General features: G+C 37.5%; 2 protein-coding genes and 1 pseudogene across 3 annotated transcripts; 2 read left to right on the forward strand and 1 right to left on the reverse strand.

Moving 5' to 3' along the window:
• Positions 1 to 397: 397 nt before the first annotated feature.
• On the reverse strand, positions 398 to 1,681 carry LOC117231921 (glutathione S-transferase-like). 2 transcript variants are annotated; one of them, XM_033490891.1, is made up of 5 exons: positions 1,581 to 1,681; positions 1,233 to 1,375; positions 996 to 1,163; positions 737 to 882; positions 398 to 665 (listed from the first exon to the last, which is right to left on the reverse strand). In XM_033490891.1, the coding sequence occupies exons 2-5, from the start codon at positions 1,372 to 1,374 to the stop codon at positions 498 to 500; spliced, it is 624 nt and encodes a 207-aa protein (XP_033346782.1). In that variant the 5' UTR covers position 1,375; positions 1,581 to 1,681; the 3' UTR covers positions 398 to 497. The 2 variants fall into 2 exon arrangements, with proteins under 2 accessions (XP_033346782.1, XP_033346781.1); XM_033490890.1 differs by having other exon boundaries at positions 1,233 to 1,381; positions 1,581 to 1,669.
• Positions 1,682 to 1,901: 220 nt separating this feature from the next.
• LOC117231923 (glutamyl aminopeptidase-like) lies at positions 1,902 to 9,658 on the forward strand. Its single transcript, XM_033490893.1, has 16 exons — positions 1,902 to 2,524; positions 2,620 to 2,873; positions 2,952 to 3,099; positions 3,159 to 3,429; positions 3,727 to 3,995; positions 4,084 to 4,218; positions 4,606 to 4,889; positions 5,158 to 5,246; positions 5,311 to 5,438; positions 5,520 to 5,720; positions 5,805 to 5,884; positions 6,295 to 6,455; positions 6,539 to 6,677; positions 7,358 to 7,471; positions 7,558 to 7,666; positions 9,266 to 9,658. The coding sequence occupies exons 1-16, from the start codon at positions 2,288 to 2,290 to the stop codon at positions 9,413 to 9,415; spliced, it is 2,769 nt and encodes a 922-aa protein (XP_033346784.1). The 5' UTR covers positions 1,902 to 2,287; the 3' UTR covers positions 9,416 to 9,658.
• Positions 9,659 to 15,021: 5,363 nt separating this feature from the next.
• Positions 15,022 to 18,605, forward strand: LOC117231934 (annotated as a pseudogene).
• The last annotated feature ends 325 nt before the right edge of the window (positions 18,606 to 18,930 follow it).

Consider the following 18,930-nt stretch of genomic DNA (forward strand, 5'->3'; position numbering starts at 1 on the left):
ATCGACGGTCTTCCATCTAAATCGACGAAAATTTCACGTTTACAACGCCGCTATATCCAATCCAATCAATCTATTCGATTTTATTACCCGAGAAACAGTTTTAACACAGGGGAAATCATTGGAAAACGGGCGCATCGATCGATTTGTCGAACTAGGTTAGTAGGCCACTTGTTAGTCTTCCGAGAAGATAACTTTGAACGCTCCCAAATTTGGAAGCAGTTGTCAATTTCAATACCTGTCCAATTTGCATTTTAAATGCACCTTCGGTTAATCGTATCGGGCTATGTTCTTTAAGGATCGTTTTTATGTTATTTCATTGGGACGTAAACAACAGCCGGTAAGTTAACTGATCATATGTAATACCGCCACATTCAAATTAAGTCTTATGCAACAAATGCAATTCTAGTGACTGAATTTTAATGTTACTGTATTTGTAGGATACACATGCACAATTTTACACCATTCGTCGTACAAACTTCAACAACACGTATCTATCATTAAAACTCCAACTTTGGTCTCTTCTCCACCCAGGCTTTTATATTCGGAATCGCCAGAACCTTTTCCTTCAGAGACTTCAAATGCGGGTTATCTTTGGTTATATCAGATTCATAAGCTGTATTTAAGGAATCTGATATACCGACGAAGAACAGATCGGCATAGCTCAACTAAAAGATATGAGAAATATAAATCAATTGATTTCTTATTCTGCGTATACTGTTGAATTAAACACGCTTACCTGATTGCCATGCAAATATCCGCCGTTATTCTTTGCCAGATCTTCCAGTTTATTCAGGTAAAACGGAAACACTCTTGACATTACGTCGATTTTCTTTTTGGCTTTCAAAACTGGATTAGACTCTCTATAATAAGACGATATTGTCACTGAAAAGAAAAAGGGAAACTTATGGATCATGTAACAAGATTGAATGTTATTCACAGCAGCATATCGTTGGAAAGGAAATCAATTTATTCATGGGTACGAAATCAATATTTACGCCATCTGAAATCGTAAAGAGCGCTAGCGATCGCGTCGATCTGCAACGTATCCAAATCAGTTTTGCCAAGCAGATTAAACTGTTTGGCCAGGTAGCGGCAAATAGGTAATGTTTGCGAGTAAACTTTGCCGTTGATTTCCAACGTGGGCAGCTGACCGAACGGGGTCGCTGAAAAAACATTAAAATATAGTTGGAGATCGTGAAATTCATATGGAAATAAGGTAAAAAAAGGTATACTTGACTTCATGTTGGACCACTCTTCCGACGAATAGTTTATGCGAATATCCTGGAATTCAACGCCCCCGTAGCTGAGAAGAAATCTGATGGGTTCTCCGAGTCCCATTACGTTAAAATATACTAGCTTATAACTCGCCATCATTCTAAATCTGTGAAATATAGTTACAAATAAATACAATGTAATTTTTATAAAATCACACGATCGGTTTAAAGGTATTATTCTAATTTAAATTAGTTTAAATAATTGCTGATTTAATTAAAACATTTTATACAATTTTTAGAGAATTTGATGAGTGCAATATCTCTATTAATAATTTTGTTTTTAGTATGTATGGAGTAGACACTTACAGACAGTCAAATGCAACGCACGGTAATTCACTGTGGAGTAACTGGTTCCCAAGGTTATGTAAGAATTATATATTTCCCTCTCCAGAGTCTTCACTTCTTTCGTCCTGTTCTTGCCTGACACATTTTCTCTGTCTATAAAATGCTATGGACATTCTCATTGGTGCACTACTTCGTAGTCTCTTCACACTCACTCTCTTCTGATACTTTCACTTTAGTATAGTATAGCGTACAGAAAGATTCCGGATTGTTCCAATATAAATTACAGAATCGTTCCTACATATTAATTGGAAAAAATCCTTTATCTACAAACTTATGCAATGCTATTGAAAAAACAGTATCATCTACTTTTTAAAATTAATTCAAATTCAACGACATCTTTGAAATAAATTCACAATTTTTATATAATATAATTCTCTTACAATAAAATGATTTGAAAACACAAAGTGAAGTGAGCAATGTTTCTTTCTTGACACGAAGAAGCTTAACCAATCTCCATGGCTATAAATCATCTAGTTTTCCTTAATTAAAGAATACTCAACGTTACATGTTTTTAATTAGATTTCGCTTTATGGAGGACAGGTTAAGAGGTTTGCATTTAGTTGAAACTTTGATATACAGAACGGACTCGTTTCTCAACTTAAGCTCTGTAGCCTGACAAGATAAGGAAGCCGGTGTCTGGAACAAGGAATCCTTGTTCTGGAAGTAAAATGACCGCCTGGCGATTTATCTTAATTACAATAGTCTTAATGAAGACGAAAGATTCTCGTGTGATCAACGGCGAGGTTCCTCCGGATAATTTAACTCCATATTACAATGAATCTATGGAGATCGAGAAACGCCTCCCAGAGGATGTAGTTCCCAGAAAATATGTGATTGCGATTTCGACTGACTTTAAAAAGGACGAATTTCACGGTAGCGTTCGCATCGATCTCGAATTATTAAAAGTTAGTTTCCATTATTGAAATGTAAGAATAATTATACAAATATGTATAAGCATACAAAATATTTAAAAATATTGTATCATTACAATTTTTCGAAGGACCGAAGTTATATCGTTTTACACTCGAAGGATCTAACCATATCGTCAACCAAATTATATACAGAAAAATCTCAAACGGAAGTACGAATACAGTACATCTATAATGTAAAAAGACGTGAGATGTTGGTTATCAAGCCTTATAGAAATATCTCTTTAGGAGAATACTTCTTGAAAATGAATTTTAGTGGTAGTTTGAAAGGAAAAATGAGTGGATTCTATTTGAGCACCTACGTAGAAGAAAATAAATCTGTTCGGTAAATATCATGTATATTTTAATGTCAAGGAATTATGATCGTCTATATGATGATCAACTCGTATTATTTATTATGCAGAAAATTAGCAGTGTCCCAATTCGAGCCATTCTACGCTCGAACAGCTTTTCCTTGTTTTGACGAACCAAACTTCAAGTCCATTTTTATTATTCGTCTCGTCTATTCAAAGAAGTTTTTATATCACGCACAATCCAATATGCCAATTGTAGTAAGTTAATACACGAATTACGAATCATTAAAGATATACAATAATATTATTTTCCCTAGAAAATGGAGACGATGAAAAGTGATAGCGACAAAACGATCGCATACTTCGAGCCTACGCCACCAATGTCCACTTATTTCGTTGCTTTCCTTGTCAGTGACTTCGAGTGTTTAGGATCTAACATGGATCTTCTGAACGGAAGTAAAATACCAGTTGCTGTCTGTGTAAGATCTATGTTCAAGCAAAAAGCAGTATTCGCCTTAAATGTCACAATTAGAGCGATGAAGTATTATCTAGAGATGTTTCAAATCGACTATCCGCTACCAAAAATAGGTAATTAAAAAATTTAATTTAAACCTGAATTTAATAATCTCCTTTTTTAATTCTATTAAGCGTAAATTATTGAAATATATTTACTTTATAATTGACATCAGAATATTAATTGTTTCTATATTTGGAAATCTTTCTTTTAACCGAAAGTTTTGTTATAAAAAAATCGAGTTTTCTTTGATCAAATAAACTTAGTACACAATTTAATACTTAAAGCTGTAGTATTCATAGAATTAATATATAATTATTGTAAACAAAATTATGTCTTTGATGACTAAGAAAATGTGTTTCATCGACCAGATCTAGTCGCCATACCCGATTTCTCAGCAGGCGCCATGGAAAACTGGGGTCTGATCACATTCCGTGAAACAGAGCTTCTTCATAGCGAGAACGACAGTTCTTGCCACAATATGAGAAGCGTCAGCTTGACGGTGGCCCATGAATTGGCACACATGTGGTTCGGCAATCTGGTCACCATGAAATGGTGGGACGATCTTTGGTTGAACGAAGGTTTCGCCACTTACATGGAGCACGTAGCAGTTGATTCCTTGTTCCCCGACTGGAAGCTGGTCGTGCACTTCCAAATCTACGATCAGTAATTTTATATTAAATGATTCCAATTTTTCCCTTAACTTCCATCCTTTTCTTTTACATCAGATGGATTCCTTCCCACTATACACGAAATACGTTTCTATGAAGCACGATATCAAACTACGTACTCGCCCAGTTGTAAAACGAATCGAAGATCTGAATGAAATAGAAGAAATGTTCGATCGAATTTCATATCAAAAAGTACGTTCAATTTTGTAGGTATAGTCAAATTAACATTTCCAACACTATCATGAGTGAAATTTCGCCATAGTACACTTTTCTCTATTTTAGAAATCGATCAAATCAAACGATTATATTGAATTAAATAAATCGAACGAAAATACAACCCTTCGGTACGAAATAAGAATTCGAAATACTTTGAATTTCCTGTGGATAGAAATAAAATGAAATTTCACTCGCGTACCTTTAAGCATCAAACGAATGTAATACACGTAATACGAAAGTTTGAGATATATTGATTCGGGTTAAATTTGCATGGAGAATTAATTCTTATATTTTCGAGAATTGTCAAAAAATGTCACAGAGGGAAGACGAAAGAAGTACAACAATTGGTTGGTTGAATGCTAGGCGGCGTCGGTGATTAGGATGCTCGAGGACGCAGTTGGCAATTCCAAGTTTATTTCTGCTGTCAGAAAGTATCTGAGAAGGTACCAGTTTCGTAACGCGGAGTCCCGCGAGCTATTCGATATCCTGGAGAACACTACACAAGCCGCCATCGATGTCGTCGATTTCGTCGGTCGATGGATGAGGTTCCCCGGATTTCCGGTGATCAACGTCCGTCGAGACAATGCAGGCTTTCAACTATCCCAGCGACGCTTCGCGACGAGTACACGATTCAGTGAAACGATCGAGTACGTATAGAGAATAAAAGGAGATCTTGAAGAGAGGAAAAGAGAGAGGGGGATACAAAATACTAAAGTAATGTGAAATAAATAGGACGAAGTAGAAAACGAAATGAGAAAAACGTCATAAAAGTAATATTATTGAAATACATGACTAAATTCAAATTCTCGAAATCTTAAGCTATACAAGAAATGTCTCGTATAACTGTTATACGTATTATGCTAGTGCTACTATTATTTTTAACTCGCCATTTATAAATGTCATATTCATTTTTAGCGACGGAAGTTGGACTATTCCGATTAGATACGTAACAAGCAGGAAAAATGATATCAAGCTGGATTGGTTCCTCGCGAACTATTCTTGCGGTAATAATAGCGCACGTAACCAAATCTCTGCTCTCAGTTCTTTAACACACAATGTGAATTACAGTGGAATTGTCGCTGGACAAGTCAGTGGATTGGATCAAACTGAATCATGATTCGATCGGCTATTACATCGTGAATTACACGGAAGATGCTTGGAACGTTTTCAGCAATTTATTATTCTACAACCATTCGGTATATATCATGGTTACTTTATATCGTTATTTAAGTTCCTTGCTTGTCATCTAAATAGTTTTCCCGTTGAAACTGTCGTAGATGTTAAGCGCAATGAACAGAGCGGACTTGTTGCACGACGCTTTTCTTCTAGCGGAAACTGACTTGAACTATTCTATAGCTATGAACCTGACTTCTTATCTCATAAACGAAGACGATTATCAACCATGGGTCGTGGCTATGAGATGGTTCGGACAAATGAACAGACTTCTTGATAGAACCCACATACTTCCACGTTTTCAAGTAATACAAGTATTAGAAAATTATAATTGTCATAGTATTTCTTCTTCTTCTTCTTTGTTATATTCTTTTTATACGAATTCCCAGTCGTATGCGAGGAATCTGATCAACAGAATTTATCGTCAAATAGGATGGCATATTCATCGGAAAGATTCATTTAAAGACAGGTTAGTTCAAAATTATGTAATAAGAAAAATATGTATTATTTTAATCGAAATATGTAAGACAACTTTGGTGATTGTTAACAAAATTATGTTTTTTATCCTTGTAAATCCCATTCTTAAGTTTTAATTCTTATTCCAGTAGTACAGGGTTAAGGTAGTTTCAAAGAAATAAATCTTCTTCGGATCTTCTCTAAATTCTATTTACTTTAAAAATTAAATTATTCTCCTACGTTTACAATTGCTTTCTAAATAATTAATCTTTCCAAATAAATAAACGAAAAAGTCGTTCGAATTGTGTAAAAATCCATGAAAATCTCCGTCTTCTGTTACATTTTCCTCTTCTTTTCTCTCATCACCGATGCTTTCCAAAGCGAGCATCCATTAAGAAAAGTCTTGTTTCTGTTCGTTTCAAGAGAATTTCGCGTCTTGATATTGAACGCAGCTTGCAGCGTAGGCCACGAACACTGCCTCGAGACAGCCGGAAGGAGGCTGCGGAAATTTCTGTTGGAGAAGAGCGGCGATGGTAGCGAGCAAATGTTACCAGCCGATATTCGGTCTATCGTCTATTCGTTCGGTAAGGGGAAGAAACTTGGCAAATATTTTCCATTCTCCGTGTGTGTACCTTTTGTTATTCACGATAATGACGGCGTACGATAGGCCTCGTTACGATGTCGGCCGACGTCGGATCGATATTTGAGAAAATGTCGCGACTACTCGAGACGGAGAACGACGCACAGGAAAGAGAACGTCTGATGATCGGGATGACTGGAGTTGCGGACAAAGATATTCTTAATCGGTTCGTCAGACCGCGATTCATTCCCGAGCTAATTGCCAACAAACGCGCTCCTTCGACGCTCTCACAGCTCTCTGTTATCTTCTCGCGTGTCGCTGTCCAATTTGTCGAAGTCGCGTCGGATTTATAGCGTTCCACCAAGGGGGAATATAAATTTATAGGCGAATGTAAGATGGAGACGCGAAAAGAGGAATTGAGCTCACGTGCCCGAAGAAGTGCAATTCGAGTCTATCTTTACGCATTTTGTAATCATCAACTGATAGAATTCGTGATATCAATTTGCGGAATTTCCAAATTAAAAAATTTCCGATTTCAATGGAAATCTCAAATTTTTTAATTTTCTATTGTCTATTAAATAATTATAGACTTGCCGCGTTTACAAATTTTAGTTTGTCAAATCTTGGAATTCGGAATATCACTTTTCGGGATTAATTTAACAATGTTCGATTCCCGGGACCTTCAAATCTTGATATCCCCAATTTTCAGAATTTCCAAATCTCAGAATTACCAATTTTAAGAATTTTCAAATCTTAGTAATTCTCGAATTTCGAAGTTTTCAAATTTTGAGCTACTTCGTGTACAAAGTTCCTAAACTTATCAAATCATAACTATAAAATATTGGACAATTTCCCAAATTGCGATTTATCTCTTTGGGAATTCTTTCCATGTCCGTTTGACTTCAGATATTTAGAGCGAGCAACAGACGAGACATTCATTCGCAAGCAAGACTTTGCAGAGCTGTTGATCAAGATCGCCGCGAATCCCGTGGGATTGGACGTCGCCTGGAATTTTGTACGGTATCGACGTTCTTTCAAATACTCAGACATCTTTTGTACAATTTTCACGATCTAAGCCATCGCAACAAATACTAATCTTTTTTCAGATCTCGATGGGAAGTTCTACTTAGAAAATATGAAACAAACGAGTACACTTTTGGGAATATCATCTGCGCAATCGTATCTTTGTTTAAAGATCATCAAAAACTACAAGAGGTAATTTTACCTTCTCCTAACAAACGCGTATAATTCAGCTATTATTTGTAAAAGTCAATCAAGTGTCTGGATACTTACAAGGATAATGGTTAATACTATGCAGTAGCGTGGACAAATGGCCTAAGAAATATTTACCCTGTTACGTTTTGTTTGGCTCGTTTTGGTTGTGTTGCCGTTAATTTTTGAATTTAGATTAAATTGTAGTGTTGTCTCTTATTTAATGCGATTGGCAATTAAACTCCACGTTTCGGCTAACCTGCTACGCGCAGGAGCACTGGCACGGGAGAGAATTAAAGTTGGTGAAAATAAATGTTCGCTTAATCCTATTATATTATTAAACAAATATTCTTCACAAAAAAAAAATGTTTACTCGTATTCTAATTGGATATTGACAGAATTGTCGTTGAAATTTCAAATACTCGAAGTTACAATCGTTCGCAATACGTTTTCACTCTTATTAGTTACAAGATTTTAATTTGATAGATTTTCAATAATTTACAAGTTGACAAATGCAAACATGTCGATTAACAAGACTAACAAGAACTGGGAACTAATCACACAGAACTGAGGAATTAACTACTCTGAACTAAGGAATTATCTCTTTTCTTCTATGTCGCTACTTTTATTTATATTTAGGTCTACCGTGGAGGGGTCGTTATGTGACGGGTTATTCCGTGGGGATTGTGAGGCTCGAGTTTGGTTTCTATACAAATTGTTAAAATTTATTTAAATTTAAAATTGGAACGCTCACTCGTGCTATTGGTAGTTTTAGTCTACGTTACGGCGCGTGCTCAGCGCGGGACGTGACACCCCCGCCCTTGCATCGCCCTTGCATTGAACCATAAACAATGTTGCGAAAAGGCCTATGTGTCGTTAGGTTTAAAGGGCCTGGGAATTATTACCAGGTAGTCGTTACTTGGCAGCTTTTACAACGTTGTCGTTACCTGAAGAGTCGAGGTGGGGAATCGTGAGTTGAGAGTCGAATGGTGAAGTGTCCAGGTATAATCGTGACGACCGTCCCCAATGGGATTAGCAGGGGGGATGGTGCTAGGGGCAATGACCTCCTCTAGCACCAATTCATCAGTTAGGAAATTTTAGGACTGGCTCAAGAGGACGCAGGGAGAAATTCGGCAGTAATTCGCAAGAGATCCCGGGGCACTCCTGTCACACGCGTAGGCAGACCATCGTGGAGTTTTAGTCGGTAAGAGTCCGACACTACTCTGCTGCTGTCGCAGCGGCGGAATTTTCATGAGAATTTTTGCACTTTCGAAAAAAGAGGGGTTAGTCGTAAGTCGAGTTGCGAAGAGTCGAGAGTTGAGTTGACGAGTTGTTATGAGGTGTAAAGGTTGGGAATTGTAAATTAACTACTTAGTTGTCTTAGTTATAGCACATTACTGTTAAATAAAAAAAAAAGTTAAATAAAAATCATTTCCAGTTCAATTTATTCATTTATTATAAATGGATCTATCGATCAATGAACTTATCGTGTAGAACAGAATCATCGGTAACCCTAATTTCTAATATTTCTAAATGAATAAAAAATGTTATAATTATGCAATATTATAATATATAAAAAATGTTAATGTACTCATTTTACAGGCGAGACAATTTTTTCTAAGAGAAGTTGACCTAAAAGTAACTGAAAATGCTAAGAGAAATGCGATCGAGGAGATCGAAAACAGCATTAATTGGCTGGAGGCAAACTTTCAAAGCATCGAGCGATGGCTGTCGTCTAATGGTTTCGATTAATACCTTCATTTTAATACGATCCAAGATTTACAATTTAATTAGATCGCCATACCTACGTCAGGTATTTAATTAACGGAAACGCCTGAATGTATTTTGAAATCCATATATCGGACACTATTAGCGCGATCAGATGAATGTTTTGCGATCTGTCCGAAGACATGCGATCGATATCTCTGTACCAACCTCAGTTCGATTAACACTACGTTCTACAATAGTACATCAATCGTAAGCAAAATAAATACATAACGCTCAATTTTTTATTCATTTACGATGTGTTTATGATATTATTACGTTACATTATACCATTTACGATATTTTGCAAATGTTGTTTCATAAATATTTAATGCACACAGGAACAATGATTATTCTGTCACAAAATTTTTAATTCGTTTAGCCCTATTCGCCTTGCTTCATCTAATTTCATTAATTAACATGGAATAGATCGATAGATGCATACATCGAATTATATCCAATGAGTGAATCTACTTGCTTAACTGACTGTTATATTGCTGTTTGCGATCTAAGTTGCTCTCAGCTTTGACATAGTTTGCACCTGTGTGCCGACGAAGAAACAAATTTATATAGGGTTTAGACAGAGAAAACACTGTAGTTGTCTACTTTGTAGAATACTGTAAATGTAAATATAATATTGTCCAGTAATTATGCTTAAATAATCTATGTGGGAGTGACGTCTTCGGGTTCCCTAGCGTTTGACAGAATACAGATTCTGGTTACGGGTCTCTTAACACTTAGCCAACCACGTGCACTACAGCGAGCTATACCACCCTCGGACAAGCCAACTTATACGCTAATCACCACATATTTTTTCAAGTATCGAGAACTAATATTCACTACTAAAAAAACAGTCAAAAAATTATTTAAGTAGTTAATTATATTTTGCTGGTTATAGTAGTTAATAATTTTATCTAACGATTTCACATATTGTTGATACAAAACGTCAAATTAAAAGTATATAGTAAAAGTATAAACAAATATAGATGAAATTAAAAAAAAAATAAAGCTAAATACAACTAAAGATAAATAAAACGACTTGAACGTAAAATTAAAAATTCATAATGCATTTTAATATTTTTCGTTTATATTCGTGTGTTATCTATCGATTATAACTTTATCTAATCATAACTAACAATGTAAGTTTTTAATTAATTTTGATACCACTAAATCGGTGCATTTTAGTATATGCTATACTTTATAAAACCAAAAAAAGTAGTAAAAATTAATTAGGATCAATTTCAAGGAAACAATAACTAACAATAACAAAACAACAAAAAGTAAAAAGCGCCACTAACGTTAAAAAGAGAAATCTCCCCGTTCGATTGGCTAGGTGTTAAGAACGTCGTCAGCAGTTTGAAGTGAGACCATCCTAATGATCCCGTCAGATCCTTGATACAGGTTAATGATTCCACCACAGGGGCCACTACAGCTGAAATAGATTGTCGTCGTTGATCAGCACCATAGCCTCTGATCTGTCCGACGCCGGTGGATCCAACTTCCACTTGTTTCGCTGCTGTACTCCATAAACATACTCCCGATGCTATCACACTTCCACAAATTCCACAAATTTAACAGACTTGCCGAAAGAGGCAATATATTTAGCTTATTTTGGCTCATATTAGTAAGATCGGGTTCTGAGGGCACTGGTAATATGTCGCCAATAAGAAAGTGAACAGGAGTCAAGGAGGTGAGGAGATCTGCAGGATCGTACGAGAGAGTGTAGAGAGGACGCGAGTTTAAGTAAGTCTCCACCTGCATGAGAATTGTACATAGTTCGTCCCGCGTGAGCTTCTGCTCATCCCATGGATTTTGCTCCCGTTCGAGAACTAATCTCCTGGATTTCCCAGAGTTACGCGATTGAATCGTGCGTTTGTCATCATGTGGCACGATTATATAGATTCCTCTCCGTTACTTGACTTGTAAAAATAACCGTCCAATACCCAACCAAAGTGCGTTTTTAGCCAAACAAGATTCCCTGGGTTGATTCTGTACTGTCCGATACACAGCAATTTCCAAAATAGACCAGTTCCGATCAAAAGATCAATGTTATCTGAATGCTGGAATTGTGGGTCAGCCGGAGTGATGCCGACTGGCACTGATACATTCACCATCGTCACTGGAATTTTGGAATCTAGAATTTTATCGGCGACGTCCTTTAGCACTAGACATGAAATATCCGCCGTAAATTCATCTAATTCCGAGATAATGCGTAATTGTGTTTTGAACTGTATGGAATTCATATCGTTTCCTACGCTGTCGGCTGGGTTGCGTAGGCCGAATGGGCCGGGTGGGCCGGTGGTATATCAACAGGGCTGACCGCGAGTTGCAATTTATCACAAAGTTTTTGTTATTAAGTTAACCTGTGATCCCGCGTCTAGCAGAGCACGACATTGATGTTTGTCGCCCGTATCATCGATAACATACACTATCAGAGTCGACAAGACCGTGTATTCGTTGTTGATTGCATTCCAGATGCATGCTTGTACTATATGGAGCGGTTGTCGCTTAGGAGGTACCACTTTCTCTTTCTTTTCGCGATGCAATATGGTATGATGTTTCTTCCCACACTTTTTGCACTTATTACTCGTGCATTCCATTACACTATGTCCAAAATAGAGGCAATTGAAACAGACTCGTAGATTTTTAATTTTTTCGTATCTTTCCGAAAACGGCATGGCCAATAGTTGAGGACATGTATGCAACGCGTGTCTGCCTTGACACAGCCAACATGTACGATTATAGCCAAGAAATGATATTTCATATCCTACTATTATACTACTGTTTGTGGCGCCCGAATGATTATTATTGTTTGAGATATGCGAATGTTTACTACTGTCTGAATGTTCATCACCGTCTGAGGCGTGTGGATGTTCATCACCGTCTAAGGTGTGTGGATGTTCACTACCGTCTGAGGCGTGTGGATGTTCACTACTGTTAGAGGCGTGCGAATGTTCCTGTTCTTCAATCGTGGAGCTCGCGGTTGGTCTAAATAGTTTCTCTAGATATTCAGCCCGTTGTTGTATTGCTTGAATAAGGTCTTCGCAGTTATTCGCTCTCTAATTTCTGTATGAGCCAGTTTTCCCACTCTATCATCGATACCATCTTTCCGGAATATCGTCAACCAACGCGGGCTGAATTACAGGAAGATGCGATGTAGTATGTGAACCAGACGTCCCCGGTATTGATCACTCGCTAACGCTTGCAGTGCGAATATCATTTAAATGCTTCTCAGCGATAGATATCACGCCGAAATATATGGCTTCGAATAACTTACGTTCTTCTAAATTGTACATTTGTAACCTGGTGCCTACTGCCAACATTTCAATTTGTGACTGAATGTGATCGAATTGGCTGTACAGACTTCTGTTTGCCTTAATGCATTCCTCGCAAGCTAGAATATCTGAACTGAAATCTGCTACTTCCACGAATCTTTTAAACGTCATTAGCTTCGCCTTAATTGCCGCACGCTCAGCAAGTAAAGATATCAATTTTAACTTGCATTCTATGCACGATTTACGCAAATAAAGACAAGTAAATAAACTCACGAGAGGAATGGACGATTGGCAGCGATGCTCGACCGTTGTTCGTGGCATTGGATTGATGCTGAATCACTAAGATCGTGCTTCTATCTCGTTCATAGGTATGCGATGAAACCTCTTCCGATCACACAACCGCCGCTCTGGATACTCCTTCAACTGGCAACTGGTAGTTGAAAAATGCTGTTGACGGTTGGCTCTGATGTCTTCTGCGTTCACTGTGTAACTGGCTTAAATCCGACTTGATTACGATCTAAATCGTTCGCGTTTGCAGGCGCGTGCCGACGAAAAATTCTAGTGTGATTCTAAGATGTCCGTTCGAGTGCTTCTCACTGTCTTAAATGTCCTTGACGAAAATGAGGAAAATATCCTTAGGCTCGGTCTCCTCCCTTCCATGATCTATTCCAGAGGGGTGGGGGTCAGCGCAACTAAAGTACATACGTTATGAAAGACATTTTAAAACCCTTGGAATTTCTACGGTTACCGAGTGCCGTTAGAGCCGTATTTGCAGGAGGAAAAATCCTTGACCATAAGGGTGCAGTTAATGCTGACGCATGTAAACGAGTGCTCGATGACTGCTCGGTCAAAGGTTGGAGATATATAACACTAATGGACATATCTTAACGGTAACCTTGCCGATTTCTACTTACATACTTCTATTTACATTTTTATTTGCCACAATACTGTCAAGAATTCTTTTTTTCGTATCAAGCGATGAATTGTAACATCTGTCGAAGATATACTCTGTATATCTCTCTGTATTAGTAACACCTATTAAAACGTAATTTTTACTTCGTAACGTAGACCCAAGGAGAACAATAGGACTAATATTCTGCGCCGACGCTTACTCACGCGTAATTCAGCGAAAAGTATTTGCTCACATAATCTGCACCACATAAATAAACTCATTATCAAATATTAACTAAGCAGGCCTGATGAGCCATGCCCACTTTCCAAACATGAATTAACTCCTACACCTAAAGCTGTTCTTTTACGGAAATACTACAAGATAAAAATCGATCGTCGTTAACTGAAACGTAAACGTAGTAAATTCGTTATATTTATATCTAATTATGTATAAACGAGATAGACCGTAGAAAGACGAGATTGGCCGTAGAAAGACGAGATTGGCCGTAGAAAGACGAGATTGATCGCAGAAAGACGAAATAGCTCACAAAGAAGCTAATTGCAATAGATAATATGAGTATCGCATATGAACGTGACCACAGCTTCAAGAAGAAACCGAGTTTGCTCGAGCCGCGTATCGTGCATTATCGAAACTTGTTTTATTAGTCATACTTGATACACCGATCGGGCCTGGTAAACAACCAACGAAAAGTAACGTGTTTGCCTCTGTCCGCCTCTGAAACCGATCGAGACGTCCAAGCGGACAGTTGGCGAATTACCCCCGGTGTTCCACAACGTAAATGCGCTATCAGCGGTCAACCGACGACCATCGATTTTTGAAAATATCTACGGCACCGGAGATCCGTCACGAATAAGCGGCAGTTGAGTGGATCGAACTGGAAGAAAGGTAAATCAAATCGATGGATCGCTCTGCTACTTTGCTGTTACGTACACACCATAAACTCTGTAACTTGAAAACGTGTATGAGGCCGCAATTTTGTTCATTCTTTTCTGTTGCGCTTATATAAGCTGAAATATAAATTTACCGTATCTTGAATTTTTTGTCGCCAGTGTTAGTTTGCCCGTATAACTTGGATTTAACAAAGTGCAACTTTTCCGAAAGAAACGATCGCTGTCTGAAGGTTGAACTTGTCTTTCTTCGAGCTGCTGCAATTCGCGAAATAATTATACTCGTAAAAATTCTCTTGAAATCGTTTTTGTTTGTTAAATCTCTCCCACTCAATAAATTCGATAAGATAAAACCGATAGAACATGCGAAGATTTTAGCCTTTCTCTCGAGGCTTGAATTATCAAAGTAGCTGTAATTTGATACTTCAACTCCTATTATTCATATTATCGTGTGATACATTGAGAGGGTATGGGTGGGATGACTTTGATCATTCGTAACGTTTATTTTATTTCAGTGGACGAAGGCAGCCAATTAGTGTCCTGTGAGGAAGATGAATAAAACGGTGCATTACGCGTTGGTGGCATTTTGGGAGAAATCCGGCTGCAAGATCGTGGCGGATTGTTACCCGGTGAAGCAGGATACAACGTACAGGGCGATCACGCTCAGCACAATCGACGGACTGAAGACGTTGGAGAACGATAAGATCAGTCTCAATCGGGACAAGTAAGTGTGCTAATTCATACAATTCTTTTCTTTTTTTTTTATTTATTTATTAAAATTACAATTAATTCTCGCGTTGAGAATTTTCAGTAATAATTCATACAATGACACTCATTTTCGTTTTATACGCGGCGCATCGAAATTGAAAGGCTTTTCGATAGTCGAGAAATATTCATCGAACGAATGTTGGAAACTCTAAGTTAGCTGTTCGACGTTTTCAATGATATTCTTTTGATATTTTCATATTAATTAGATTCTTGAGAAGAATCTGTGTAATTTTGTACGATGACACTACGGTTACAAAGAGTATTTGCACATAGTTGCATCTATTTTTGCATATAATCCTCTTGCACGATAATTCATTGATGATAATTGATAATATTTCTGAACTGACAAGTTACGAGTTATACTTCGTAGATAATATTCTTCTTTACGATATTTTAAACCAATTAAGATAATCAACGGAATTGTAATTTAAATATCAGATCTATTTGTCAAACCTCACCTACTTTCCACTTTTAGAATTTTGCCTTTCGGAATACCTTTTTTAATTTTGTTACCGATATTATCGCGATTGCGACAGGACCCTGACAGTGTTTTCAAGTGATTATAAAAGTGTTCGTATAAGTTATAAAGATAGTCTTTTGCTCGTCAAATTGATTCCAAACTGTTGGAAAATAATTCTTGCAAAATATCTAAACGATTTTTCAAGGATGTTCTTTAGAAATATCATTCTCTTGCAGCTACACGGTGCACGTGCTCATCGGTGAACTACATTACGCCTGCCTGACGTTGAAACCGGATTGTCCTTCGTCAGCAGCCGAGCTGGAATTCTGTTCCCAGGTGTTCCTCGAGATTGCGAAGCATTTACAGGGGCTACCGATTCTGGCTGATCTCACGAGGGACCTAACCAATCTAGCGGTCATCGATCTCTCAAACCTCTAAGGAGATAGTCGTACGTTCGACCGTTTAACCTACGACCTTGCCGAGTTTAAACGGCGATATTTTTCACCAAGAATTCAACAACCATTGTCGTTTCAGCACGAGTACAATCAACAAAACGAAATACTACCGAAGCTAGAGGGAGAACTGGCGAAAGTTCGAAAAACATTGATGGATGGCCTACAGAAAATGATTGACAGGGGCCAGAAGCTCGATGAACTCGTTGAAAAGACTCAGACTTTGCAGATTATGGTAAATTACTTACGATTTAACGATTTCACGTTGAATGCCATAAGAATCGCCAGTGCGATACCGGGTTTGTTCAAGTATTTAATTCTTTCTTTAGAAGAATATATAATAAGAAGAAATATATGTCGGAGATGAAAGGACACCGGAGCCTTCCCTCTGGAACTTCGAGAAAATCCGTAAAATTGTAATTAGAGCTTACAGTTGTAATTAAACAATTTGCCGTCATTCTGCCCAATGATACTGCCCAATGGTTTGCGATTTGTGATAATAAACTTTTTTTTTTTTATTTATTTGTTGAAATTAGAATCAATTCTCGCGTTGAGAATTTTCAGTAATTTTTCTGGCGTGGCGCAATGACATGGCTTTTTATTTATAATAAGTTGATACTTATTATAAATAAGTATAATTTATAGTATTATAAGTAAGTGAATATGCTTAATTTGGATAACTAAATGAATCTAGCGTTTAGGTCTAGCGAGTAGTGTGGTAATAAACTTGGGCTCAAGGCGACCATCAGCCGCCGAACATAGCCGCGGTCAACGGGACGGCCGCTTCATCTAACAAAGGTATGGAGCGATAGTATGACCCTTATTAAAAGAATGCCCATAACGGTACGTGGCAGTAAAACATGCCAACGGTTCGTTCGGACAACCTGATGTTGACCGCTATAAAACCTGGATTTTTCGGTAATTAAGATTCTTCAAACAGACAAGCAGTCTTTGTCACAAATTGACAAATTGACAGCGACATCAATTTCCCTTACTTTCGGAACGAGGGCTATACTCGACGAATCCGATGATCTCGTGTCCGTAAACACAGCCCATCATAGTTTTCCTCGGTGGTATTATCGGGACGAAAATTCATCCTTTCTTGCGATCTTATCGACAAAGAGAGTAGCGCCTTACGATTTGTGAGTATTGTGTGAGCAAGTATATCTATCCTCCCGTTGACCGTGGATTCGTTATCGAACCTAAAACCAACGTCACTAGTATCGCCAATGCCCAACCACCGCGGTTGATCGTCGAATCGGTAGTATCCATACTCGTATTACCAGGCCGTACCGTCGTTATAACACAGCAATGGTCATTCCAATGAAGATCTAGCAAATGCCCACAACTCTATTCCTGACGCTTCTCTGACATATATAACAACGAAGAGAGAATAGAAACAGAATTGTCCTAACGATTTCGTAAAGAAATTATAGTTTTTTCAAATTTGAGATTTTTATTCAAGACAAATAATCGAAACTCGTTGAAGCGCAGCGTTGCATTATGCGCAACATCGCGAGATTATTAATACCGAAACAGCCAGTTTCCTAATCTGTTTTCAAACGTATTTACAAATATATATAAATGTATTACAAACGTATTATATGTAATGTCTTGTCAAAGGTATTTAGAAAATGAAACAATCATTTTCGTAAAATTCGTGATACTTCCGATCGTACAGTAACAATTTATTTATAAACATTTAAATGTTTAAACGATTTTATTCTTTATTAAAATACGCATTAGCATATAACTATATATAATTTTTAATTTAGGTGTTATAAACGAAAGATACGAACTTTACCCGGCAGTCAACGTGTTACATAAAAGAACCAGGGATTCGCTATACACGGAAAGCTCAGTTTGTTCAGTAACCCATATTCCGCCATAACAAAGAGACATAATTAGATTGGCGGCATGAAAAATATTCATTGAAACGGCGTCGATCAATAGCCGAACGCATTGCCGACTACGACCCCAGTGTTCGTATCATTTATTTCCCCGAGGGTTGTGCGTGTCGTGATTACGCTCTTTTATTTATACGCGTTGAAACGATACAGTTAATTACTGGAGTATCGAGCGACGATTAACAACGCGCAGACACGTTAAACATGTGCCGCTTCGTTCGTTACTTTTTCACTTTGCTAATTGTATTTTATAATTAAAACCCTCTCGCGTATTTTCTTTTATATTTTATTCGTCATACACGTACGCTATCGAGGAATATTCTTCAAGTTGCATTCTTTTCATTTTATTAATACTCACTGTGTGATTTTATAGGCTCGAAATGACTTTCGCGTGTTGACAAGAACACCCAGAAGAAAGAAGGGCATCGTTATGACAGCGCTTGTGACCACGCTGATATTTTTGTCACATCTCTCCTTGTGTTCCTATTGTATTCTCTGATCAGCCTTGCTCATTAACTTTGAAATTGTTCCAAGAAACATCGCACCGATGTGTGAAATGTACTTACGAATAAACAATGTATTAGTCACTTCTGACCTTGTCAAATATATCTTTTCGTGAATCAACAACCCTTTAGCTTTACAAACGATTCGTTACAATTTGTGGACTGCATTAATGACTCATTGTTTCTTTTTTCTTTTTATGTTGATACAAATACGCGTGCACGAAAAATCTTCGGTTCCGCGCATTTTCATTCGATTTGAATCTGGATAATAGAAAACCGCATTCGAGCCTGTCAAAAGCTACACCCATCGGCTCTGTCTTTTGCAGATTTTTCAATTT

Source organism: Bombus vosnesenskii, unplaced genomic scaffold (genome assembly GCF_011952255.1).
Source record: "Bombus vosnesenskii isolate JDL3184/JDL3185 unplaced genomic scaffold, Bvos_JDL3184-5_v1.1 scf7180000013276, whole genome shotgun sequence".
Classification (NCBI taxonomy): Eukaryota; Metazoa; Arthropoda; class Insecta; order Hymenoptera; family Apidae; genus Bombus; species Bombus vosnesenskii.

What these genes read in the sequence shown, in the direction of transcription:
- LOC117231921 (XM_033490891.1), bottom strand. Translation starts at nt 1,374, where the DNA reads ATGATGGCGAGTTATAAGCTAGTATATTTTAACGTAATGGGACTCGGA. An exon ending in GTGGTCCAACATGAAGTCAA is followed by an intron (nt 1,164 to 1,232) that starts GTATACCTTTTT and finishes ATGTTTTTTCAG; the next exon opens with CGACCCCGTTCGGTCAGCTG. An exon ending in TCTTTACGATTTCAGATGGC is followed by an intron (nt 883 to 995) that starts GTAAATATTGAT and finishes TTTTCTTTTCAG; the next exon opens with TGACAATATCGTCTTATTAT.
- LOC117231923 (XM_033490893.1), top strand. Translation starts at nt 2,288, where the DNA reads ATGACCGCCTGGCGATTTATCTTAATTACAATAGTCTTAATGAAGACG. An exon ending in GAAGAAAATAAATCTGTTCG is followed by an intron (nt 2,874 to 2,951) that starts GTAAATATCATG and finishes TTTATTATGCAG; the next exon opens with AAAATTAGCAGTGTCCCAAT. An exon ending in GTCGCCTGGAATTTTGTACG is followed by an intron (nt 7,472 to 7,557) that starts GTATCGACGTTC and finishes ATCTTTTTTCAG; the next exon opens with ATCTCGATGGGAAGTTCTAC.